Here is a 26,423-nt window from a genome sequence, read left to right as displayed (position 1 = left end):
TCCAAAAATCATCTAGACAAATTATACTCTTTTCCTGCAGATAAAAGCCCACTCCAACCTTGATCCTGATTGTTTTTGCCATTTACAGGACCAAGCCCATAGAAGTTGCTCAGCATTGGTCTTACTTCCCAACTTCTGAAGCTGCTGTCAAAGCTTATTCCAGTTAGGTTACTCAAGTTTTAGTTTAGTTGGAGTTCACCCTTTTCTATATAGTGTTCCTCTGTATTTATTCCATATATTCTTGAATTCAGTCACAATTTTTGTTTTCACAACCTCCTACATGAGGGAATCCATTACTCTTTCTTTGAAAAAGTATTTCCTTAATTGCTCCAAGTTCTCCTACCCTTCAACCTCAATTTGTGACCTCTAGTTCCACTGCTTCCTCATCTCCGAAAGATTAGTTTTCATATTAATACCTTTTAAGTATTTCATATCCCCCATCCCACTTTTCCTCTATTCTAGGGTACACATAGTGAGGTATTTAAGTCTCTTCTAATAAAGCCACTGCTTTGTCATATTGTTTTGCTGCCTTAAGATCCTCCAACACTATCATGAAGGGCCAGCTCAACCTATGAACCAGATGAGGCCCTTGCCCAGGGCGCCAGTAACAAAGGGCACCAAAATCCCAGTGTGGCATCTCTCCCTCTGCAATGCAGGTGGACAGGGAAAGATGCCAGACTGAGATTATGGATTTTAACACATATATCATCAGTATTAGGTGGGGGAGGCGCCAGTGCAAAAGTTGACTTGAAAGGTCACTTTGGTCAGCCACAAAACTTAGAGACTTGAAGAAAGCGACAGGTAAATTTTATTCAGCATATGCGGACCCCTGAGCCCCAAGCTGGTAGCTTCAGAAGTGCCGAAACCAGGAAGTTACAGAGATATTTATTCATTTTTCTGGCTGTACAACTGAATTCTAGAAAAAAACTTTTCACGTGTTACTTTTCTTTTTGTTTTGTCAATAGTTTTGTCAATAGTATGTTCAGTTCTATTCAGTGTATTATTCCCCTTTTATTGTAATGTTAGTAATATGTAAATCGCTTAGAATGTGGATTAAGTGATTCATTTTTCTGGCTGTACAACTGAATTCTAGAAAAAAACTTTTCACGTGTTACTTTTTTTTTTGTTTTGTCAATAGTATGTTCAGTTCTATTCAGTGTATTATTCCCCTTTTATTGTAATGTTAGTAATATGTAAATCGCTTAGAATGTGGATTAAGCGATTAATCAAATTTTTAATAAACTTGAAACTTAACAATCATTGGTCCTAAGCTCACACTAGCAGGTCACTTATCTAAGCCCTGCAGTCTTTCTGTTACATGTCTAGAAGGGCGGAATACAATATGTATACAGTATGCTGAGATAACCATAAGAAGCTAAAATGCCCAAAGCTAAAACACCCAGTGCAGGCAGGCTAGAACATCAGATAAGTTAGGTCTGCAACTAAACATAATTCAGCATTTTATTAAAGAGAAAACTCAATCCAAAACTCAGGAAAACCAGTCCCAGACTCCTTCACACTCAGCCAGCCCTGCTATCAACGGTCCTTCTCCTTGTTTTTTTGTTAGCACAAATTAGCTGTACGCATCTCATTTCCTTTAAGCATCACTTAGCAATTTTTCCGCGCCCGGCTTTGAGCATCAGTCCTACGGGATGGAAAAGGCAAGGCCCATCTCCACCTCTCCCTCCAGACAACGGGTCTAACGTAGTAGAAGCGCGCGGGGCAGGAGGACTCTGGCGGCTCCCACTGCCAGCGGACACTCACCTCACACCCTCCAGTCGAATTCCGTCCCCAGATGCGCCGTGCCTCTTTCCAAAGCGAAACGTGAACCGCGTGCACAGACCAACAGACACATCAACCGAGGCAGAGCACGCGACGCTAGAGGAAAAGGACCCCTACTGAACGCCAAGACAACGTTACAACGACGGATAGCCTGCAGCCTGAACGCCACAATTCAGGCGACCTAAAAAAAAAAAAAAATCAACGGAATCCAAAGAAAGAAAGAAAAATCTCAAAGGGAACGCGAATCAACAGCTACTTTTTTTTTGTTTTCAAGGCCCGTCAATGACGTTGCAACAGGCATTTGTGAAGACTTCTAATTCAAGGTTGGGGACTTTCTTTCCTTCCTACGCTCCGAAAGCGCTCGTCTAGGGGGTTGCTATGGAAACGCGTCGTTCCTAAGTCTCCGAAGGTTCGGGGGTTTTAATTTTGAGATGTATTCTTTTTAACTGATAATTCTATACAGTAATTGAACGATTTATATGGAGTGAAATCGATTTAGTGGGGTGAGCCGTTGTGGTTAGAGTGATCGGGTGCGTAAGTTAGAAGCAGGTTTAGAATCGAAGTTCCCAGTTGATTCTATTTTTGCTGCTGTCCAGATTTATTTAAACCTGCACGTTTGCTTAGGTGATTCTGGATTGTCTTAAACAACAACAACGACACAACTAAGAGATAAGTCCAAACATGCAATGGAACTGAGGGTTTATCCTCATTCCCAGGTCAGCCAAATGGACTTACATTACATTGCATTGTTATTTATATACCGCACGCTAAAAGAATCAAAATAATCTCAGGAAATACAAATTTACAGTTATCCTGATTTTACCTCATTACCTACAATGAGCTGTTTCTGAGTTTCACATTTTTTCCTCTAACTAAATTCAGAAGTAAACTTTAGAAAAACCTACCTTTTTGCCTGGTCACTCCCTCAACCCTTCACCAGCATCAGTAAGTAATCCTGTATGAAGATATATTGCAACACACTGTATGTAAACCCTATATTGTAACACTGTCCTTTACTATGTTACTTTGAATGTAAACTGTAACCCGTTCTGAGCTCCTTGGGGAGGACAAGATATAAATCTAAATAAATAATACATAAATAAATGGGGTAAAACCAGACCAGAAACAATTGGCAGTGTGGGGGAAGGCAGGTTTGGTAACCCTATCAAGTGCCTGAATTCCAGTCAAGTACAGCTTTAGGCTGGAGGCACTTGGAGTATCCCTCTTAAGGCTGCCAACTAGATCCAATTGTGGGTTTACCTCATTGCATGTGGTCACTCTAGTTCTGAATTTCCCCCTTGCATTCCCTTAGAAAAACAAGACTACAAGTCCCAGGATGCACTGGAATAAACCTAGGATTGGATCAGTCCTATCCTGTGAAACTGAATCCAGTTGGCAGCCTTACTCTTACTTTCATTTACTGCCCTTCCTGCTGACTACCATTGTTTTGATGTTGCCTGTAGGATTTGAGATGGAAGAACTTGATACCTTCAATTTTTCTGCTCTGGAAAAAGAACTACAGGCTGCTCTGGCTGCTGATGAGAAGTACCAAAGAGAAAATGATGCCAAATTCCGTGCAATCCACCAAAAGGTGGCATCCTATGAGGAATTCAGGTCTGCAAACATCCTTTTCATTATCATTCTGCAGCATTGAAATCCTTGTTCAATGTGCAGCATTTACCAAGAAAGGCAATAGAAAATTAGGAATTATTAGGAAAAACAGAGACTTTCATAATGCCTCTGTATTGTTCCATGGTGCAATTACATCTTAAATATTGTGTGCAGTTCTGGTGACTGAGAAGAGTGACCAAAATGATAAAGGAGATAGAGCTGTGAGGAAAGACTAAGGGCCAGATTGTATATATGTCATCTAAAAAATCAGCGCCGTTTAAGTGTGGCACTAAGCGTGATTCTCTTTTTCTCTCCCCTTCCTCTCCCTCTTACCTATCCACCTCCTCTTTCTCTCCCCTCTTACCTCTCTTTACAGTTGCCTTGAGCTTGTATAGGTATGAGTGACGCACAAATAGAAGATTAGATTAGATTCTATAAAAGTTATATACACTGTATAGAATCGTGCTTAGCAATGCTATATGTTGCTAGGTGTCCCAACTGTTGTATCAGGGTTTTCGTGGCCTAAAATGCCTGTGCCTAAGTTATGCACACATTAGCGCATAAGTCGAAAACATATACATAACTTGAAAAAATGCCCATGATCCACCCCTAACCACACCCACTTTCTGCTATGCGTTTACCAAATTAGGTGCCTAACTTTCAATTAACTCCAATTAATGTCAATTATGAGTTGTTGATTGCCAATTATTGGCATCGATTAAACATATTAAGCTGTGCACATACATTGGCTATGTGCACCAATGTACGGACACATTAAATAGAATTTGGGGGCAAAATTTTAGGACTCTTCAGTTTGGGGAAGAAATAGCTGGGGGGAGATCTAAAATTGTGAATGAAATGGATCAAGTAAACATGAATTGATGTTTACTCTTTAAGAAAGCTCAGACTTGAACAAACTAGAGAAAATATTTTTTTCACTTGATGCATAATTAAGCAGGATGTGGTAAAAGCTGTTACTGTTGCTGTTACATTAAAAAAAAAAGATTTGCATAGGTTTGTGGAGGAAAAGTCCATAAATTGTTATTAAGATAGACTTGGGAAATCCACTACTCATCCCTGAGGATAAACAGACTGGAATCTATTTACTTTATGAGAATTGGCCAAGTACATTCAATCTGGATTGGCCACTGTTAAACAGGATACAAGACTTGATGCACCTTTGGTGTGACTTAGTATGGTGAGTCTTATGGTCCATGTTATACCTTTCCCTGAATTATCTTGGTGCAAAGCAGAAAAGGGAACATCACAGACTATTCTTTCTCAGCCTATCCAGACTGGACTACTCAATGACTGTAGGGTTATGTACAGCAGGGAAACTCACTACTAATGGAGCTGTGATGATAGAATCAAACTAGCAGTTGGGTTGGTCTGCTGGAGTGCAAGTTCTATAATTAACTACAAATCTTAACAAAATTCAATATAAATTTATGTGGCAACTGATACAGAGATCTTAGGAGGCCAGCTATCTGGGTAATGACCATGCATGTTTTGTTGTTTATTTAGATTATTACAGAGATTTTAGGCATAGGATGCTCTTCTATCCACAATGATGAAGTATAAAGTAAGAAATAACAAAAAAACTCCCAGGGTAAGGAATCTTTAGAGAGTGCCCTCTCGTTCTCCCTTTCTTGGAGAGGGTGAACAACCTGTCTTTATCTACTAAGTCTATTCCCTTCAGTATCTTGAATATTTCAATCATGTCCCCTCTAAAGTTAAAAGGGGATAGATTCCGTACAAACGTAAGGAAGTTCTTCTTCACCCAGAGTGGTGGAAAACTGGAACACTCTTTCGGAGGCTGTTATAGGGGAAAACACCCTCCAGGGATTCATGACAAAGTTAGACAAGTTACTGCTGAACTGGAACATACTCAGGTAGGGCTGGTCTCAGTTAGGGCACTGGTCTTTGACCTAAGGGCTGCCGTGGGAGCGGACTGCTGGGCACGATGGACCACTGGTCTGACCCAGCAGTGGCCATTCTTATGTTTTTATGATTTCTCTTCTTTGTTTACCTATATGCAGGGATATTGTATTGGCATCACACCTGAAACCTTTGAAAAATAAGGACAAGCTAGGGGGGAAGAGGAATCAGCCATGGAATTCCTGTGTTACACCTGATAGTTATCAACAGGATGCTGGTTTAGAAATAGCACAGGTAAGATTAAATGTAGTTGTAATATGCTGTTGGGATTCTTCTACAATGAAAGGCACTGTTTAAAATAAAATTATTACTGTAATATTGATGAAGCAATGTTGCTTCTAAGGATTGAACCCATAATATCAGTCCAGAACTCACCCTTAGCATTATGTTGCTCAGTTTTTAAGATCATAGGTATCATGTACAGAATAGTTTTAGGTTTAGTCTGTTTCTTCTTTTTCTTTGCTGAGGTTGTTTCCTATGTTAATAAGGAAACAGAAGTTCCAAAGTTCTTCCTCATGACTTCACTGCTTCGATATAATAATGATTTGGAGCAGCTGCATAAGTAACATTTAAGGCAGAGCTCTACCATACTCTCTATCTCCACTTGTTGTAGATGGGCAATACCCACAAGTCTGTACTGGGATTAAGGGAAAGAAAATTAGCAGGAAGGAACTCATTTTTCCATTATATAGCTTGCCAGGGTCTTGGTGATGAGAGGTCAATTTGGAGATAAAAGAATGAAAATCAGAATAATTTGATACTAAATTTGTTTTGCTTATTTATAATTTAAGGGTTCTTCTCAAAAACCAGAAACCTCAGCAGAATTTAACAGAGACTGGCGTAGATACCTGAGGAATGGTACAGAAAAATATGAGTTTTTGCTGCATTTTGGGGGTGAGAACCTGCACAGAATCTTTCAGGTGGATATTGGTTTTGGACTTCTTGGTGAATTCATTCTTGTACTTGCTGAAAATTTTCAGAGCAAAGATTATGACACTGTGTTTCAGATCTTACAAAACTTTTCTCAGACTTATCGTTTCAGCCTAAACCTGGATTTGCTTAGCAAGGCTGAGAAGGAGAGCTGCAGAGATTTGTTTAAAAAACTACAGAGTACAGATATAGCTCAGTGCACGAGTGACCTCGCCAGCACTGGGGATGCAGTAGAGATAGTTACAGAACTGGAAACATATGAGAAGAGAGAAAACAGGGAAACAACTGAGAAGAATGAAAAGTCTCTGAGGGAGCTGATGAGATGTTACCAAATCACATGAAAGAGCAAAGAAAAGGTTGTCCATTTTTCATCATAAGTACTGTTGTTTATTCTGTAAATTTGAAATCAGAATTTTTACAGCCCAGGTAAATCACAGACAAAAGAAGGGGAAAATGGTACAAGAAGGGCTGCCAATGGATAGTAGAACAAAATATTAAAAAGAATAAAATCAAATATAAAAGTTCAAGATTAAATTTCTAAAAACAAAATAAAAGTGTTAAGAATGTTTATACATTTTCAACACAACAATGTCTCAGCAAATTTCCTTTGAGCTACTGAAGTGAGGCTGAAGAAAGCAGAAGTGGCTGATGTTAATTCACAGTCTTTGATAGAATCTCAATGCTTGTCAGTTGTAATTGGACCAGTTCTATAGATATGTTGGGAGAACGGATAAGAACATGACAGTCAAGCACATATCAGGGCCTACTGGGTGGGTGGGTGAGTAATTTCATAACCAGATGCCTATGTGAGAAATCCTAAGACACATGGCCTGATTTATAAAGGATCTATGTCCTAATTTGAGTCATACTCCTAATTGGCCTCTTATTTATTTCTTTACTTATTTAACCCCTCCTTTTCTAAACCATGATAGCGGTTATTAGTGCAGGGAGCCACACTGAATGCTCTGCGCTGCTCCCGATGGTCATAGGAATTCTATGAGCATCGGGAGTAGTGCGGAGCATTCAAAGTGGCCCTCTGCGCTAAAAACCGCTATTGCGGTTTAGTAAAAGGGGGGTAAAACATTTATATCCCGCATATCACATTTATGTGGGTTACAATATACATACATATACATCAGTAAACAGACAGCATATCAACATTCCCACATCAAATAATAGTCTACATACCAACCTTCTTCAATACAGTACTAAATACAACAATCACAATTTCCTCTTTAAAAATTTATTAGGGCAGAGTTCCTAAATTTATACTCAAAATTTCTTAAACTCCTAAATTTAGGAACAAAAAAACTGAATGGTGACAGAGGTGGATTTAGAATGAAAAAAAGAAGTTAGGAGATTAGCCTTGATTTTCGGTACTAGACTTACAATGAATGACCTAAATTTATTAACTTTTAAGCTCCAAAATGAAGATGAATTTTCAACTTAAAATTTAGGGGGCAATTCTATAAAATGGTATCTCTGCAGCATGGGAAGCACCTACTCTTGAGATAGCTGGCTCATGGTTACGCACTAACAACAAATATTCAGCTAAGATAGCCAGTTATCTCCCACTGAATATTTGGGGATAGCCGGTTATCTGTGATTTAATCGGTCATCGGTTATCGGTTGTTGCCAACTGGTTAAATTATTTTGAATATCAGGGAGCTCTGCTTTTTTGGGGTCCTAGTTCCAGACCAAATAGAGTACAAATGCAGACACACAAGTTTACACCTTGTTTCCTTTTCATCCATACCAGACCAGTCCAGACAAATGGGTTGTGTCTGTCTACCAGCGGAAGGAGACAGAGAACAAAGTAGTTCAAAGTAATTCATCCCTAAAGGGTATCATTCAGCCCGGCATGCTCAGTATTGTCTCTTTCTCTGAGTGGATGGTGGATGGATTATACAGCTCCTTCCTGGTGTTTCTCTGACTTGTTCTAGGTGGTAATTGAACAGGAAGTAATACTGGTAAAATATGCTCATTTTGTTTTCTGAGCCTGGATATCACTCAGTGGGGCTGAGTCCTTCATTCCCCAGCAAGGGTGACACTTGTTGGTGCTGGGTCCTTCACCCCATACTACTTCTCTATAGTATGGTTGAAAGGAGTCAATGGGGCAGAAGATGCTTCTAAATTTGGTGTGTGGGACAGTCTACAGATTGGCAAGTATACAAACCTTTCTTTCTCTTGCTGAGGTAAGCTGATCTTACTTTTGCTGAGCTCTTCAGCTGTTTTATTACCTTAGGCCAGAATTTCAATATTTTTACTGTGTTCTACCCGCCTTCCCATAGCGGAAGTTAAGACTATAAGAACATAAGAATAGCCGTACTGGGTCAGACCAAAGATCCATCTAGCTCAGTATCCTGTTTCCAACAGTAGCCAATCCAGGTCACAAATACCTGGCAGAAACCCAAATACTACTACTACTAATCATTTCTATAGTGCTACCAGGCGCACACAGTGCTGTACATTAACATGGAAGAGACGTGATGCCATATGCGGAAACCCTGAGAGAACTTAGGACACTCAATGAAATTACATGGGAATACTTTTAAAAGTAATAGGAAAAAATATATATTTTTTTACTCAAAGAATAAAGCTCTGGAACTGTTTGCCAGAGGAGGTGTTACAGCAGTTAGCGTAGCTAGGTTCAAAAAAGGTTTGGACAAGTTCTGGAGGAAAAGTCCATAATCTGTTATTCTAGTGTAAAAGGCATATGAGTCTTGAACCAGTGGGTTATTCACATCTACTCATGAGTTTGTGTAGAAGGCATCATCTTCCCTATCTCTGCACTGTGTTCTGCTCCTCAGTTTCTCCTACACAAGAGTTGAAGGTATTTTTCTGATCTCTGCTCGGTTTGTTATTTTTAGAGTTTATGGTCTCGTTTTTAGAGGTTTCTCAGTACTACAGAAGTCCCTGGGGCAGCTCTGCCAGGGTGAAGACACAGATTCTCTTTGTCAGAGGTCTGTAATTGGGAGGGCAACCTTTTTTCAGGGCACCTACCTAGCCAGCCTGCACTAACACTTTTGGTGGTTCAGGGACTATTCCCCTGGTAGCAAAGCTCACTCCTGGTCAGTACTGGAGCTGGAGTGCAGGCTGTGTGGCATCTGTGCCAGTCCCAAGGACTTTATTGGTTGCTGGCTGTGTCCCCCCCCCCCCCCTCCAGACTTGTGAGGAGCGGTTGAGGGTCTGGGATATTAGTCTGTAACATAGTATGACAGGCAGCCCGAAGAAACAAGCATCTGGAACTATTTTTACATGCTCGTCTTGAGGCAGTGGTCTTCATCATCTTTCAGCTGCTGTTTCAGCTGAAGCAGGCACACCACCAGCAGAACTGTGAGTATTGCCTATTGTAGTCTATGGGAGGTATTGGTGGCGGGGGTCTTTAATTGCATTTTGGGGAGTTTCTGGAGCTTGGATTTGGGTCCCCTACCTCCAAAAAACCCTTTCCAACATTTTTTAAACTTTTATTTAGTACTCCCTGGCCATTTTATAGCGCTAAAATGCTGCCGCTGCAGCAATCTTGGATTTTTCAAGTCTGATTTTAAAAGCCTCTATCTGCCTCAAAAACACCTTTGTTTTGATTAAAATCATTAGATATGAACATCTCAGGCTTTTTACCACTGATTCATGCCAGATTTGCACTGGATGGATGGCTGAGAAACGTCTTTATTACACATGCCATGGGGCACAGGAGGGGGGTGGGGGTGGGAACTTAGCCTCCTCTGATTCCTCTAGGTGGCCCATTTTGGAGGGAAAAATCCCCCTGGAGACCTCAGACAGTGACTTGAACAGTCTTTGGCGAAGTGCAGACGTGATGATGCCTCAGCCCATGAGGAGAAAAAAGGGAGTCCCTGCAGGTATCCCTAGGGCATCCTGTTCTGGGATTTACCTCTGATTTTGTCAGGCTTGGGGTCTGCCAATTGTGGCACATAGGGGTTTTCCCTCACAGACCATGGTTTCCCCACTGATAATTTCTCTTCAGGAACCGGATATCCAGTCAGAGAAGGACTGGGATGACTGAGGGTCAGAATCCATGCCTTTACTCCCTCAAAATGATTCTTCAGTTTTGGAGGAATCAGGGTCTCAGGCAGGGGCCATCAGTCAGGAGTCTGTGATGGCCCTTGATAAGGAGGAGGACCTGATGGTGTGCCATCTTTTTAAGCTGGCAGCTTTGCTGGAGGTCATCACAGAATCCTTGTGAGTGTTGATGCTAGAACCTCCACTGCTTAGCACTCTGTCATGAGCAGCTCTAAGCCTGAAATCACCTTTTTTTCTTTGCATCCAGACATTACAATGATGATAACGGAGCATTGGGAGACTCTGGTAGGTCCCTTGTGGGTTGCCAGGACTATGACAATGTTGTAACTGCTGGATCCTAATTTCCAAGAACTGTTCCACCTAAAGTAGATTCATTGGCATACATCAACAGACAGGGGGGGCACCAAGAGTGCCCCATTGAGAATGGAGGGCTGGGTGTTATTTCGATGTGCAGAATCCCACTTGCAAGCACTATCAACAGCACATGTAGCAGGAGTGGACAATTTGCAGGCCAATTATCTCAGTTGGCAGAACCTAGATCTGGGGTGTGGTCTCTTTCCCAAAAGGCCTTTGACAGCATTGTGCATTGCTGAGGATGTCTGACGTTCAGTCTGTTAGTATCTTCCTTTCTGCCAAATGTGGTCTCAGCCTTCCATGTAAATCAGGAAGTCCGGCTACCCACATTCCATGCCACGGCTTTGGTGAAAAAGGACAAAGTCTTGTCATTGCTGGATGTTAGGAGAGTTCTTCATTACCTTGAGGTGATGAATGATTTTCGTCTCTCAGATCAACTCTTTGTACTAATGAGTCCTAGCCACCTGGGGAAGCTGGCTTCTAAGGCTTCAATTTTTAGATTGATTTCTTCAGCATATATCAGGTATGGTAAGCAACCACTGATTTCTTTGAGAGTGCACTCTATAAAGAGTGTAGCTTCTTCATAGGTAGAATCCAGGGCATTTCCGCCCAAGGAAATTTGTAGGGAGGCTACGTGGTCTACCTCCATAATGTCACTAAATTTTAGAGTAGATGTGGCGGCACAACTGGATGCCATTTTTGGGTCCACAGTACTAGCAGCAGGCTCATCTGCTCTGCCTTAGACTCAGGGGACTGTTTTGGTACATCCCACTGGTTCAAGACTCGTATTCCTTTTGCTCTAGAAGGGAAGATTAGGTTCTTACCTTGATAATCTTCTTTCTAGTAGAAAGGTATATGAGTTTTGAAGACCCACCCTGTCAGATTTCAATTTAGCCTGCTTAACTGTCTCAGACATTATGTATTTTCTAGATACTTGATCTTCTTCTGCCAAACAGGTCTGAAAAGTGATGAATACTCAGAAGGTCTCCGCAGTATCCACAGATATCCTCCTTGAGAGGGAAGGTTCGTTGGTAGCTCTCTATTGTGTATAAATAATGTTTTGACAAATGGGAGACTGCGGGAACTGCATACATGTTAGTGCTGATTGCACTCAGATAAGTGGCTGTTGGGTTCCACCTTGATTTTATGTTCCTTTCCTCCTCTATTAGAGAGCTTTCATCTCAGCCACAAGAAAGCAATTCACAACCTAAGAAACAACAGCAATATCTGTATAGCAGATAATACCAATACTTTTGGGTTGCAGGTTCTCTTTGAGAGTGCTTTCAACTCCTAGTCCTAACTCCTTTCACTTTGGGTTCTGCATCTCCAAATCTATATGCCATGTCTGTCTGTCCAAGTTAGATTGTAAGCTCTTCTGAGCAGGGACTGTCTATAAATGTCAAAATGTACAGCGCTGAGTATGCCTTTCAACGCTATATAAGTGATAAGTGATAACTAGTAGTAGTAATGTTTGATCATGTCTCACTTAATTTCCTAGCTGTTAGGGACAATGTCTTAGGACTGGAATATAGAACTTGTCCGCTGCCTTGTGTCAGGATGGTAGAGTGACTTATTATATAACCCAAATTCTCTAGGTTCATTGGTTTCCAATCAAATTCTGGGCTGAGGGATCTTAGATTTCATTTCTTTTTGCTACTTCCTCCAAGATCTAGAACCATCAGGTTGTATTGGACCTCATAGATTTCAAGCAAAAGCTCCATCTGTTGCTAGTCTCCACACTTTCCATCGTGGACATTTGCAAAGCAGCTACATGGATTACTGTCCACACATTTGCTAAACATTGCTGTTTGGACAATCCTCTTCTCAAGATGCCACTTTTGAACAAGCATGTAGCCTCTTTGCATGCTAATCACCATTTTTTCTGGATTCCTTTCCCTATTCCTCAAGCCACTCTGACTGAATAATTATGTGGCCTTTAGTGTGCTTACTTTCCCCCCTCACTGTCTGCAGAGGAAGTGAAATTGCTTACCTGTAACAGGGATTCTCCATAGACGGCAGGGAAATTTAGCCACATTCACCTACCCACCTTTCCCTCAATATTGAAATACAAGTTCAAGTTTATTAAAATTTTGATGTAAACGCAAAATCAAATATTTTCAATGCGTATAACAATAATAATTTTAGGGGACAAGATAAAAACACCATTTTTTCTTAGCTTTGTTATGGACTGAGAACAAGGCAGTGCGGGACTTTCCCTACTTGCTCAGAGGGGTAATCTGAATCCTGTTTGAGCTATTGAAGCATCTGTCATGCAAGCAACATTGGATGATAACACCAAATACTTAGAGTGTGGCTGGATTCCCCACTGACTACGGAGAACCCTTGTTACAGATAACATAAGAACATAAGAAATGCCTCTGCTGGGTCAGACCTGAGGTCCATCGTGCCCAGCAGTCCGCTCACGCAGTGGCCCAGCAAGTCCAGGACCTGTGCAGTAATCTTCTATCTATACCCCTCTATCCTCTTTTCCAGTAGGAATTTGTCTAATCCTTTCTTGAACCCCAGTACCGTACTCTGCCCAATCACGTCCTCTGGAAGCGCATTCCAGGTGTCCACCACACGTTGGGTAAAAAAGAACTTCCTAGTATTTGTTTTGAATCTGTCTCCTATCAACTTTTCCGAGTGCCCTCTTGTTCTTTTATTATTCGAAAGTTTGAAGAATCTGTCCCTCTCTACTCTCTCTATGCCCTTCATGATCTTATAAGTCTTTGTTTTTTTATTTCCTGTGCTTCTTTCTGTTTACCAAGGTCAGACTTTTCATGGCTTTCCACAATCCCTTGTTAGAACTGTATTTAGATTCTAGAAAAAGAAGTCTCATCTTCTGAAGAACAAAACAAAACAGTTCTAGAATGTTGTATTAGGCCTGTCTTAAGCCTTTGTGAAAGAAAACAGTTTTGTTGTATCGCTTTTTCTCTCTGGATATCACTCCAAGTAGTTGATCTACTGGTTTCTTTTGTGGATGGTGCCTTGTGTTACAACTATGTGGAACAAAGGGGCAGGTTACATTGGACTTAGCTTTTTTATTGGCCCTTTATTTTGGCATTTGGAACACCTCAGTGGCTTTGAGATCATTGAGAAAGAAGATGTGTTTAAAACAGCACCCTGTCCAGCCTTTCTAGTCTTTGATAATGCTGCATATATGGCTGACATGAGCTTTGAGCTACCTTGCAATTGTAAGCCTGAGGAGGTCACTGCAGTAGTATGGTACTTCCAGAAGAACATGGGAAGCAAAAATGCCAAGATCTTAACTGATTTTAATGGCACCGTCTTAGTGGATTCTGGTCACATTCGTTCTGGGTCTGACATGTTACTGCGATTTAGCATTCGGATGTTTAACCTCATTGTTTTCCGGGCTCAGGTAGAGGACACAGGCCACTATATATGTGGTACACGGCAAGGAGAATATTTTTATGGCTATGATGTGGATATACAGACCTCCCAAAGGATCACTGTTGCCTTTGAAGACCAGAAACAGCACCCCCAAAAGGACCAAATTGAAAGACATTTCCGTGTCTTTACTACCTTCTGGGAATGGACCAAGTGTGACCGCTGCGGAGTGAGAGGGGAGCAGAGGCGCGTTGGTTTGTGCTATGTGCAAAGCAACTACCTCTTCATCAGGTACCAGAAAACCATTCCAGATGTGGCATCCTGTGGCTCAGCTGCCATCCCAAAACTTTTCAAGAAAGCCATCATGAAGAGGAATTCAGAGGTGGTGATTCGAAGCTGCATGGTGAAATGTCCAAAATGCCCTAAGAAAAAAGTTGAGCTTTCCCTCTCAAACATTATCTCAAAGTTGAGACGTAAACCCTGGGTTCCAGAAGTTCCCATTCAGTTGTACACTCAACCTGTTGGCTACGGATTGATTATCAGCTGCCCAGGGGCCAGGCCAGAACAGGCTGTGGCTTGGGACAAAAAACAAGTTAGATACTACCGCACTCATTACCTCATTGGTGTCAACCGGAGCATGAGGATCTTTATTGACCATGGGAACCACTTCAACATCAGATTTGTCCAAATTGAGGACAAAGGGATTTATTACTGCTGGGTGGATGGGCATCTAAGAGCAGGATTCCGGTTGGCAGTGACATATAAGAATTCCCGTATCCGCAGTCTTAGTGACCCAGAGACCATCTATGCCCTCAAAACAATATTTACCAGCTATGTGTTCCTTACCATCCTCTTCCTCACCATACACTGCTTCAGATGCTTGCATTACACATTCAAATGCTGCTAGTTGTCCTTTGCTTTCAGTAGAGCTTTGGATAATGATTAAGGGAACACACTTTTCCCTTCCCATCTTGGTTCTAATACTGCTTTACAAAGTTTGCTTAGTACTTTCTAAATACAAATTTCATAAACATAAAGAAAACCGGAAAACTTTTTTTTTATTTAAAAAAAATGTTTAATGTATCTATAATACTGTGTTTTAAGATATCAAGGAGCCAGAGATGATCCCATGATGGTATTAAAAAAGCCGATCATAGATCTTCAGCCTTTTTAATGCAAGGCAAATCTGCTAATATTGCCAGAACTTGTTTCTCACACAGGGCTCTTATTTATTTTAGTATTCATGATTATGTTGGCTCAAACATTCTGGGGTGAAATTGCTTCAGTTAACCTTAAGGGTCTTTTGAAAAGGTGGAATATAACTGGAATTAAGCTAAACACTAGCTTTTTAATGTCAGCAGGCATGTTGCCCAATTGGGTGCTGTCATAGACTGTTAAGTTATAGACTAGATCAGTAGTTCCCAACCTGTCCTGGAGGACCACCAGGCCAGTCGGGTTTTCAGGATAGCCCTAATGAATATGCATGGAGCTGATTTGCATGCCTGGCACCTCCATTATATGCAAATCTCTCTCATGCATATTCATTAGAGCTATCCTGAAAACCCGACTGGCCTGGTGGTCCTCCAGGATAGGGTTGGGAACCACTGGACTAGATGAAAGTGTTAACTTGCTTACTCATCCATGTGGTCATAGGCGGTTATTTACACTGCAGCTTATGCTATGTGTTATGTGAATCAGACTACTAAGAATGGTTTCAGTTGCTTTCTTTATTTCTTCTTTAAGCTTTCATATGTTTCAGACATTAGTGGATTAATTCATGAGTCTGAAGACATTTCTTAAGTTAACATTTTTTCCAAAACAAGAAAATACCTTGGAATCATTCAACCATAAATGTATTTATATGTTTGTTTCAGGCTTTTACCAATTTAAATTCATTGTAAGTTTTTGAAATTTAGATTGAAAATGGATAAAATCAGAAAGGGAAAAAAGCGCATTCTCTTTGAGGGAGAATAGCTTCAACTCCAGAATCCCTTGGTTTTGTACTTTCTTAGGTATTGACTCTCAAATGTTGCTAATCCCCTTATAGAACTCATATAACCATCTGCAGGGTCCAAATACAACAAGGATATTAAAGGTAATTTCATTCATGATTGGATAGAATATAGATGTAACTTAGAAAAGGAGACGATAATGTATTTTGGTCTGATCTTAGCTACAATCAATAGATTTTAATGGAAACTTATCAGTAACAAAAACAAGCATGATCAAGAGTCAGTCCAGTGCTTTATTACCAAGCAATCAATTTGGATTTCATGCATGGCTTGGGTTTGTGTTCCTCAGCCTGGGGGATAGAGGACTTGAATTGTTGCTTATGTAAAAGTTAGTTGCAGCTTATGGTCCAGTGGGCAATCCAAACGCTACTGTGTTAGAGAGTCTTTATGATAGTGAACCTAAATACATACATCTAGCCAGTCAATATTCAGTAGCACATATCCATTTGTAGCACTTGCTATCCAGATAACTGCAGCTGACTGGGATATTCATTAACACTAAGGCCCGGATTCTCTATAGGGCGCTGATATTGGTGGCCGCCTAAAAAAAACAGCTGCTGATTGTGTCAATTATGCAACAGCGCCCTATAGAGAATTGTGCTTCTGCGAAAGATAGGTGATGGAAATGTAGGCCAGGATTTTCTGGGCCTCCATTTCCGGCACCTATCTTATGTCGTGAATTATGCCTATGTAGGTGCTTTACGTAGGGTTACCAGACGTCCGGATTTCCCCAGGGGTCCAGATGGCTTTTCAAAAGTTTCAAGTTTATTAGGATTTTATATACCGCCTATCAAGGTTATCTAAGCGGTTTTAACAATCAGGTACTCAAGGATTTTCCCTATCTGTCCCGGTGGGCTCACAATCTATCTAATGTACCTGGGGCTATGGAGGACTGAGTAACTTGCCAGGGTCACAAGGAGCAGCGTGGGGTTTGAACCCACAACCCCAGGGTGCGGAGGCTGTAGATCCAACCCCTGTGCCACACACTCCTGGCACTTTGTCTGGGTTTTGAAAAGTGTGTTGGGCAGGGAGGAAGTCTGCACGGATTTCCTCCCTGCCCGACAAGGCAGGCAGCGGGGGCGGAGCTAAGGCAGGCTTGGGGGTGAGATTAGGGTGAGGATGGGGGCGGGGCTAGGGGGGGTCTGGATTTTCCAAAAGGAAACTGGCAACCCTAGCTTTACGGTGCCTAATGCCACCTCTGGCGTTAGCCAAGCCTATAATGGCGTTAAGCACTATAAAGTGCCTATTTAGGTGTGATTCCAGTGCCTTTTATTTAGGCGACGGTAGGCGCTTTATTTCTACCATTTTTTTCCATTTTAAACGGCATTTCTCAATTAAATGTAGGGGGTGGTGTGTGAGGGGAGTTTGTGGTGCAGTGGTTAGATCTACAGCCCCAGCACCCTGCACCCTGCATGAAATGATACTCACTAAGATAAGTGCTTTTTTGAAAATTTGTGCACTATCTTTTATTTAAAAAAATAACCAACAAATATTCAGAATAAAGCTGCTAATAGTGGAAGGAAACAGGCTGAAAGGCAAGTAACTAACATGGAGAAAAAGACCTCAGTGTTTCAAGGAAACAACCAAGAAACTATATGCTCAGTTATAAACTGCCATACAAAACACATCCCAGGTCAAAAAACTCCATGGAAAAAATTCATAAAGATACAGTTTAAAATACACAAGTTAAACTGCAAAAAAAACAGCAAAAAACTGTAAAAACTTGCACTTATCTTCCATTCATCTCCCACAAGCAGTGAAAATAAATATCTGTTGCTCCAATACGGAACCAGACACACTTTTCAAAGAATGAACTCAGTATTCCCGACAGGTCCTGTTTCGTCAAGTGGCTGCGTCAGGGGAATATCTTTGGAAAGAGAGCAACTGCTTCAAAAAATCTTCTTCTTTTATTTATTCATTTATTTATAAGGTGTTAATAATTAAGCTAAAATGTTGAAAAAAAAAATATCAAACTTAAAAAAAAAATGATCCATTGAAGTTTGGGCCGATGATTGAGATATTGACCTGCAAACATTTCTAGCAGTCAGCTGCCTGAACTTAAGGTCTCTGAGGCCATTCTTCATTGTTTAACACAGTGGTTCCCAACCCTGTCCTGGAGGACCACCAGGCCAATTGGGTTTTCAGGCTAGCCCTAATGAATATGCATGGAGCAGATTTGCATGCCTGTCACTTCCATTATATGCAAACCTCTCTCATGCATATTCATTAGGGCTAGCCTGAAAACCCGATTGGCCTGGTGGTCCTCCAGGAGGGTTGGGAACCACTGGTTTAACACAATATTTTTGGTGCAAGGTTTGTGGGTGCATTTGTTTTTGGCTATGGGTTCAAATCCCATGCTGCTCCTTGTGACCCTGGGCAAGTCACTTAATCCCCCAGTGCCTGCTGGGACAGATAGGGAAAAATGCTTGAGTACCTGAATAATTTGTAATCCGCATAGAATTGAAGGATATGCGGAATATAAATAAATAAAAATAAATAAATGTAGGCACTGGTACCATTTATAGAATATCCCCCAAGTGGATTGTGCCACCGTCTATCTGTACAGACCACCCTGGCATTATCCAGATAATTTTATCAAAATCTTCCGCGTGACTAAGCTTTAAATAACACTCGATATAAGGGCTAAGCCCCATTTTGCTTGTCTCTCTCTTTGCCCTCAATCATAGCACACACTTTTTGAGCCTGACAACAATACCAGATGTGAAAAATTCCCCCCCAAAATGATCAAATAAACCCCCTCTTTTACAAAGGCACACCAGCCGATTTAGCGCTTGTTAACAATTAGCATTTTTAACGCGCCCATTATAATCTATGGACACGTTAGCATTTAGCTTGCGCTAATCGTTAGCATGCGCCATAGTAAAAGGACCTCAAAGTATTACTTAACGTCAAACCAGATGTCAAGTTCTGATGTGTTTCATTTGTCGCTGCTTCACCAACTGTGAGAGACTTTTTACGAGACATCATTTCACAGAGGGTTCTCTGAAGCAGTGTCAAATAGTATTTAAATGTTAATGAGATAATTTTCTATTCCCTCCCAATGCTCAATGAACAGAGCAAAAAACAAAGCCTCCCTCAGCACTGAAAATCTTTTCAGAATCACAGGTCTTTGGAACGACCGTATTACTCCGCTGCGGAACCTGGGCTCCCTCCAATTATTCCACAAGCAACTGAAAACCTGGCTTTTCACTAAAATGTAATTCTATCCCCCCTTTACTCTTCTCTTCTATATATAAGTTCATGTAAACATTTTTTTTCCTTCTCTTCCTATATGTTAAGTTCTTCTAAACCGTGCCGAGCTTCACATCCGTGGAGATGATGCGGTATATAAACTTAAGGTTTAGTTTAGGAACACTCTTCCCTCTTGCTTTTGGTCAAATAGTGCACATATTTGCATTCGGGAGCTATTTGTCTGCACTGCTCCTATGGTATTGGTCAGAGCTGTTCCATATAATGCTGGAGTTCTGAGCATCAGCCTGCCAGTAATTGGTGGGCAGGGAGTGGGGAAATTTTCTGGGATTGTGCTGGGGAGGAATGAAAGAGCACAGGTTGGAAGCAATAAGAGTACTGGGCTCTGGCTGGACAAATGTCTACATATTTGCGGTTGAATTTCCAATATAGTAGGTGACAACTAGTGCATATAATTATATGTGTTGCCAGTGGAGAACTGCATTGGAACATGGGAAAGAGAGCAAGCTTGCAAAGAAGGGCTAAAAGAAAGCAAAATATGCAACAATCCCAGAGAACACAGCTAAGTGATATTTACAAAAACTGGTGCTAAATCTATGAGAAAACTCAAACTAAGAGATAAAACAATGAAAAGACTAAGGGCTCCTTTTACTAAGCTGTGATACCGTTTTTAGGGCACGCAAAATTTTAGCATGCGCTAAAAACGCGCTGCACAGCTAGAACCAATGCCAGCTCGATGCTGGCATTAGCGTCTAATGCGTGTGGCAATTCTGCGCGTGCTATGCACGCGCTAAAACCGCTATCATAGCTTAGTAAAAGGAGCCCTAAGACAAACCCCCTCTTTTACAAAGCCACACTAGCATTTTTTAGTGGTAAGGACTCCGGCGCTCACTATGAGCATCAGAGTTCTTACTGCTGCGATCAGCGCTAAAAATGCTAGCGTGGCTTTGTAAAGGAGGGCCAGAATGCAGCGATAGAGGATTGGAGACAGGAATTCAAGGACAAGGGATCAGGATACAAATTTATAGGAAGGAAAGTTCAGAAGAAATACAAGATAATAATTCCTTTTTGAAGATGTGCTTGATGGCAAGAATAGCTACTAGCAGAGGTACAGGACTAAAGCCATGATCAAGTGTGATCATCCTCAGGACAGACTTTTAAGAGGGGGAGTTTACAAGGAGCTGCCTAGTTTTAGGAGCCAAAACGCACATAAATAACCTCTTATAAAATACTGTCCAGTGTAAAAATATACATGCAGCTTGCATGGCACATACCTTTCCGTGGGTATACACATGGGCAGAGTTTGGATGGTACAAGCAAGTATGCACATTAATTATTAAATATATTAATTTATATATGTGGAGGACAATTTTTGATAGTGTGTCTAAGTCCAATTTGGATGTCTTGAGAAATGTGTCCAAAAATTGGGAGGTAAAAATGTCCATTTTTTGACCTATCTGATTTTTTTCAAAATCGCCTATCTACACATTCTGTTACGTCCCTTCCGGATTCCATACACTAGGTGTTTAATCCCAACCCGCAGTCCAGGTATTGCAGAAATCCACAACTTTTATGAGCACATGCTCCACCTCCTTAGCCTGAGAATTAGAAAACAGATCCAGTTACAATTTCTGCAAGCAGTCCATGCAGAAGTCTTTTGCAGTAGCTCTGCTTCTTGGTTGGAGTTTTAAAAAAAATTCTTTATTGATTTTCATACTTCAATAGTGCAATACATGAATATATAACATATAATATGTCAATACAAGCACATTCAACTTACAATTATGCTTAATCACTCATTTTCTCCCACCAATCCACCCACCCACCCATTCAATGATTATTCTATAAAACACAGCAACATAGAGTTCCCCAATAATCTTATCCTAATCAAATTAATAAATCTTCCCATCCTCCCACCCACCCCAAGTGTAAATACTCTAAGGTCAAATTAGGACAGAGATATCCCCCCCCCACCCGTCCTTGGATGTGTATGAAAATAAACAAAAAGTGACTTATAAACAAGACCTGCTATAATAAAGTAACTTAAGATGCCAATGGACCCCAAACTAATTAAAAAAATTACTGTGCCCCCAAACTATCTGCATTCATTTTTTTCATATCTATAGCTTCTTGTTTTTATTTTACTATTAAAGTTAATTTTCTCAGTGGCTTCAGTGCCTTGAGACCCATCCCCGGTGGTCCTCTGTCAGAGAAAAGGACACAATTCTGCAGTGCCGCACTGCCGCTTCACAGAGAAACTCTGGTGTATCTGTGAAGCCAGCCTGCTGTGTGCCACCCTGTTGAAGTACCCGGGGTCCCTTCCTGTGGGAGTCTGCTGGCCGGTGACCCTGTCACAGGTTTCTAATGCAGGCTCTGTGCATCTGGATAGAAATCCGCCTGGGTTTCAATATGCAGGCTGCCTTTCCCGCCCCTGACTGCTTGGCAGAGGATCTGTGGGGGTGGAGGTTGTAGTCGGTATCTGGCTGGCTGGCAGTCTGAAAATCTTCCATTCTGTAAATTTGGTGCTATTTCTGAGGCAGAAAGTCCTTTTTCTCCACTAAGTTGCTTTTAAAAATGCTGACAGACAAAGGCACTACAGAACTGTGAGTACCTCCATTATTTCCTATGGGAACTTCGGGGGTGGCTTGTGGAATGATTTAAAAGTAGTTTTTGTACAGTTTTCTGAGGGTAGGGTTCAGGTCCTCCATCTCCTTAGGCCTCAAATCACTATTTTTTATTTTGGTTTTGTTTATTTTTGCCATTTTGGTGCGAATTTGTGATGGCAGCCATCTTGGATTTTAAAATTTGATCTTTTTTTCTAACTTTTATTTCCGTCTCAAAAACCCCTCGATTTGACTCAAAATCATTTGGGACGGACTCTCCAGCCCCTAATCTGTTGAATGTGGACATTGATTGTGCCAGATGGGTGCCAGATCAGCAATTGTGTGCCATGTGCCTTAGTGTGTTGTGGGAGGGGGCGGGAGCTTCGGCCTTTGCCTCCTCTGAGACGTAGATGTGATGGCACAAATAGATGGGGCTCTGTGCACCTATTCAGCCCTAGATTCAAGGTACTGCTCTGGAATGTCCATTCGTAAATAATTGTATGCTGTTTGCACAGGAATAATCCTCTTTTCTGTAGAACAGCATATGATTCATTACGCCCCACTAGGAAAAGTATCTAGTGTCTTGGTTTGAGGCAGCCAAGGAAGAGAAACAGAGTCCTTGGAATGCTGGCATATTAGTGCCAAAATCAATATCAGCACATTTTGTTTTGCTAAGAGCTGAACAAGTGTTAGTGCCGGTTGCAAACATGTAGGTGGTTTCGTTCTCCACCATTATTTGTTGCCCTGTTGGGTAGTTGTTTATTAACTCTTGTTTACTATCACAGAGCAGATCAAACTTATCTGGTTTGGGGACTTCCTCGAGGCCGCCCTACCCATTTGCTTTTCCTCTCCTAAGGGTTCTCGCTTTGGTACGGACTGAGGAGAGGGTCGCTGCCTGGAGAGACAAGGGGGTGGAGCGAAGAAAATGATTGATGTCTTCGGCAAAAAACTTGTGAGTTGGGGTGCACTGCTGAACCCATCTATAAGGAATCAAATGCTGTTCTACAGGAAAGAGAATTATCAAGGTAAAAACCTAATCCTTCCATCATTTTATCGCATTCGTTTATATACTGTTTTCCCAGTTACATGAACCGCCCAAAGTAGTGATAATTTCAATGAACACAAGGTGATTAGAGGTTTCAGTCAGTAACCTCAGGAGTTTTGATGTATTTTCTTGAGAAAGTGTCAAAATCATTTGAATTATGAATCTCAGTGAGGTACATTCTGTATAGCAATTTGCTATTTTTTCTAAATCAAAATTTGTGGATTTGGGTCTTAACTTACAGCAAATTCCTGTCGATAATTGCACTAGTGCTCTTATGATGTGCAATAAATTGTATCCATTTCCTGCTGTGGGCTGTCATGTTACTTACATTTAAATCGCTATTATATAAAACTCCAGCTTTTATTTATAAAGCATTGATACCTTATAATTCTCCCAAATTTTTGAGATCAAATGACCAACTTTTGTTGGTCATCCCTTCTCTCAAAATTATCAATACTCGAAGGCAATTTATTTTTACTGTTACGGCCCCTCAGACCTGGAATTCACTCCCGCTATACTTAAGAGAGGTGAAGAATTTGGAAAAATTTAAGAGCCAACTTAAGAGCTTTCTTTTTAAAGATGCGTTCAATACTTAATTGAAATGTTAATTTGCTCTTTTGTTTACTTTTATCTTACCTATTTATTTGTCCTTCTATTCCTGTTGTGTTTTACCTTTAATTGTTGATTCTTTCGTATCTAAGATTGTATTTCTATCCCACCTGTCCTATTGTATTCTTGTCGTATTTTAATTAGTTTGTTTTGTGACTTATCCCCTTGTTAATTATATGGTCTATGTTATGTATATTTTAGACAATTTATTTTACCAATTTGTACATCGCTTAGAATTTGAATAGGCGATTAATCAAATAATAAATAAACTTGAAACTTGATAAGGTGTTACATAGAAACATGACAGCAGATAAAGACCAAACAGCCCTTTCAGTGTGCTCATCCACAGCATCCACTATTTCCTCCTCTCCATAACAGATCCCATGTGGCCTGTTGCAAAATATTAAACCTTCAACATGTCTTCTTAACCATGTCCCTACTCCTTTTATGAAATTCACCAGAACTTTTGCAAAATTTGTGTCAGACTTGGGAAATGTCTTTGAATCCTGGTGTCTTACCTGAGAACTTATTAAAGAAGAGCTATTTGCCTCTCTTTAACGGGGTGTTTTACAAAGCCGCGGTAGCGATGCTGCAGTGGTAAATGCACCAAGCCCATAGGAATTGAATGGCCTTTAGTGAATTTGCTGCTGCATCTTTGTAAAATGGACCCTAAATGTTCCAGTTATCATCTTATCTCAGCTGTTAGGAAAAAGGAGAGAAGAGAGTTTGTTTACAACCAGATCAATTTCTGGAAAAGAATAACACTCCCCCAGTGTTATTCCCACCCACCTCCAATATCTGCATGAAACAATGCATATCTATCTCTGTGAGGGGGTGCTGAAAAGTTCTAAGCCCAACCAAACAACTTCCTAAATCCTGAGTGTTATTTTGCCTCTCTTAGGTGAAATCCTAGTCGTTGACACAAAATGTATCAGAGGTTACCCTCCTCTCCACACTTACATCCTACTCCTTAGCTAAGACTTGAACCCTCAGCCTCCTGTTACTAACACAGCACTCAACCCTTGATCCAGCCAGGATTTCACATCAAGTGCTTTTCGGAACTTCTATTTCACTGTGTCTAGGTGCAAATTCCTGGTGAAGGAAGAAAAGTGGTGGAGAAACTAGTCTCCTCAACAGATGCAAGTGGCACAAGCCTGATACCAAGATACCAGCAGCCCTCCTGTCACAAGTTCTGTGCTTGATTGTAAACTTGTACTCTGGGTCTGATGTAGAACAGATTTGTTTTGTGTAATTATGCTTTTGATTACATTTATGATTATTTTTAGTTTGCAGAGTTGCAGGTTATGGCATGGTTTAGGTATTTGTTTATAGTGTTGTTTAATATAAGAACGTAAGATCTGCCGTAGTGGGATAGACTCCTGTTTCCACCAGTGGCCAACCCAGGTCCCAAGTACCTAGCTAGATCCCAAGTAGTAAAACGGGTGTTTTATCTTATTTTGTTAAGTGCCAGTTTACAGAAATGAAATTCTATGTTTTGACATTGTTTCAAATAATTGATTGAACCATATCCATGTCATTCTTTTCCTGGTTGTACTGAGAACTTTTCACCATCCTCTTGTATGGCCAGTCCTAGCAGAGCTGCAGACATGTCTCTGGAGTAGCCTGGTGGGCAGTGCAGTGGACTGCAGAGAAGGGAAACCAGGCAGGGCAGGATTAACCAATAGGCCAAATAGGCACGTGTCTAGGGCCCTAAATGGTCAGGGAGGCCCGATGAAGGAGGGCATCATCATTGTTTTTTCTAAAAGGCGATGGGCCCCTCCAGCATCGATCGGCAATGCGGGCCCCACCCCGATCGGCAATGCGGGCCCCCCCATCAACGGAAAGTAAGACAAGCAAGCAATGCGGGTAAGAAAGGCAACGGGAACTGTAATTGTTCAAGCGGTGCTGCTTGCCCAAAGCTTCCCTCTGACATAGCTTCCTGTTTCCGCCTGGGCGCATGGTGGGGTAGGGCGGGTACAGGGGGCCCAGTGTACTTGGGTGCCTAGGGGCCCTCGACTAATTAATCCTGTCCTGAACCCAGGACCATATGACCCACTTCTGGTAAAATGTGTGAGCCCACGAAAACCCCACTGTACTGCCACATTGATGACACCTGCAGACATAAGGGCTATTAGGGTGGTAGACAGGTGGGTACAATAGGTTTTGGGGGAGTGAGTTTTGGTTGCTCACCATATAATGCATAGAGGTTATGGTGAAATGTGTATTTAGCACCCTTAATGTTAAGTTCACATCAGTGCCCCCTAGGGTGCCCCACTGCTATGCTGGCATGTTTGTATGGCCAGTCCATTAAAAATACTGGCCCCCTCCTACATGTAAATGACTTGTTTTGGTCTTTTTAATATGGACCTTTTTTCCGATAATGGCAAAAAAATTAGATGTCTGGATGGAAAAAATGTCTAGCTGGGCCATTTTTTGAAAAAAAAAAAAAAAAAAGAAATGTCTTGCAGGTTCGAAAATGGCCATTTCTTCCACTCGATATTTGGATGTCTTGCGGGAAACGTCCAAAGTCGAACTTAGGCGTCCTATCGAAAATGCCCCTCCATGTTTTGAAGCTTGGAACCTGAAACACTGCCTTTCTATGTTTGTTTATTGATCTTCCCTTCACATTTGACATGGTTGTGCATAGTTTATTGTTGTGTGAGTTAGCAGATATTGGTATTAACCTCGTTCCACTCATTTCATTGGTGGATATCCCCCTTCTGCCAAAAGCATTTTCTGTGTTTTGAAAACAATATTGGCTTCTTCCAAATATGCAACCCAAATTGCCTCCCCCTTGCCCACCCCCCCGGCATGTGTAAGGTTATATTCTGAATCTGTTTTTTTCTTTCTCAAGTTCCCAATATACCTCCCCTCTTGGTTACACTTACACTGAAGCCATTAAAAAACACCACCACTTCCCCAAGCAGCTTTGTCTTTTTT

General features: G+C 41.2%; 3 protein-coding genes across 7 annotated transcripts in view; 2 read left to right on the top strand and 1 right to left on the bottom strand.

Annotated features, from left to right (window-relative positions):
- EFTUD2 (elongation factor Tu GTP binding domain containing 2) overlaps nt 1-1,918 on the bottom strand; it is a 110,379-nt gene extending 108,461 nt beyond the window's left edge. Inside the window, exon 1 of the mRNA XM_033917934.1 lies at nt 1,765-1,918. The gene's annotated coding sequence lies outside the window, so the exon portion shown is untranslated. The remainder of the gene's footprint in view (nt 1-1,764) is intronic.
- Nucleotides 1,603-6,847, top strand: CCDC103 (coiled-coil domain containing 103). 5 transcript variants are annotated; one of them, XM_033917936.1, is made up of 4 exons: nt 1,603-2,105; nt 3,246-3,396; nt 5,433-5,565; nt 6,123-6,845. In XM_033917936.1, the coding sequence occupies exons 2-4, from the start codon at nt 3,254-3,256 to the stop codon at nt 6,600-6,602; spliced, it is 756 nt and encodes a 251-aa protein (XP_033773827.1). In that variant the 5' UTR covers nt 1,603-2,105; nt 3,246-3,253; the 3' UTR covers nt 6,603-6,845. The 5 variants fall into 5 exon arrangements, with proteins under 5 accessions (XP_033773827.1, XP_033773829.1, XP_033773828.1 ...); XM_033917938.1 differs by lacking the exon at nt 1,603-2,105 and adding an exon at nt 2,115-2,312 and having other exon boundaries at nt 6,123-6,847; XM_033917937.1 differs by lacking the exon at nt 1,603-2,105 and adding an exon at nt 2,115-2,498 and having other exon boundaries at nt 6,123-6,847.
- A 6,810-nt stretch (nt 6,848-13,657) lies between these two features.
- FAM187A (family with sequence similarity 187 member A) lies at nt 13,658-14,911 on the top strand. The gene has a single exon (XM_033917562.1). It carries the CDS (start codon nt 13,658-13,660, stop codon nt 14,909-14,911), a length of 1,254 nt encoding a protein of 417 aa, XP_033773453.1.
- Nucleotides 14,912-26,423: the final 11,512 nt, after the last annotated feature.

Source organism: Geotrypetes seraphini, chromosome 13 (genome assembly GCF_902459505.1).
Source record: "Geotrypetes seraphini chromosome 13, aGeoSer1.1, whole genome shotgun sequence".
Taxonomy (NCBI): Eukaryota; Metazoa; Chordata; class Amphibia; order Gymnophiona; family Dermophiidae; genus Geotrypetes; species Geotrypetes seraphini.
This window is presented reverse-complemented; position numbering and strand designations above follow the sequence as displayed.

What these genes read in the sequence shown, in the direction of transcription:
- CCDC103 (XM_033917938.1), top strand. Translation starts at nt 3,254, where the DNA reads ATGGAAGAACTTGATACCTTCAATTTTTCTGCTCTGGAAAAAGAACTA. An exon ending in GCATCCTATGAGGAATTCAG is followed by an intron (nt 3,397 to 5,432) that starts GTCTGCAAACAT and finishes ACCTATATGCAG; the next exon opens with GGATATTGTATTGGCATCAC. An exon ending in CTGGTTTAGAAATAGCACAG is followed by an intron (nt 5,566 to 6,122) that starts GTAAGATTAAAT and finishes TTATAATTTAAG; the next exon opens with GGTTCTTCTCAAAAACCAGA.
- FAM187A (XM_033917562.1), top strand. Translation starts at nt 13,658, where the DNA reads ATGTGGAACAAAGGGGCAGGTTACATTGGACTTAGCTTTTTTATTGGC.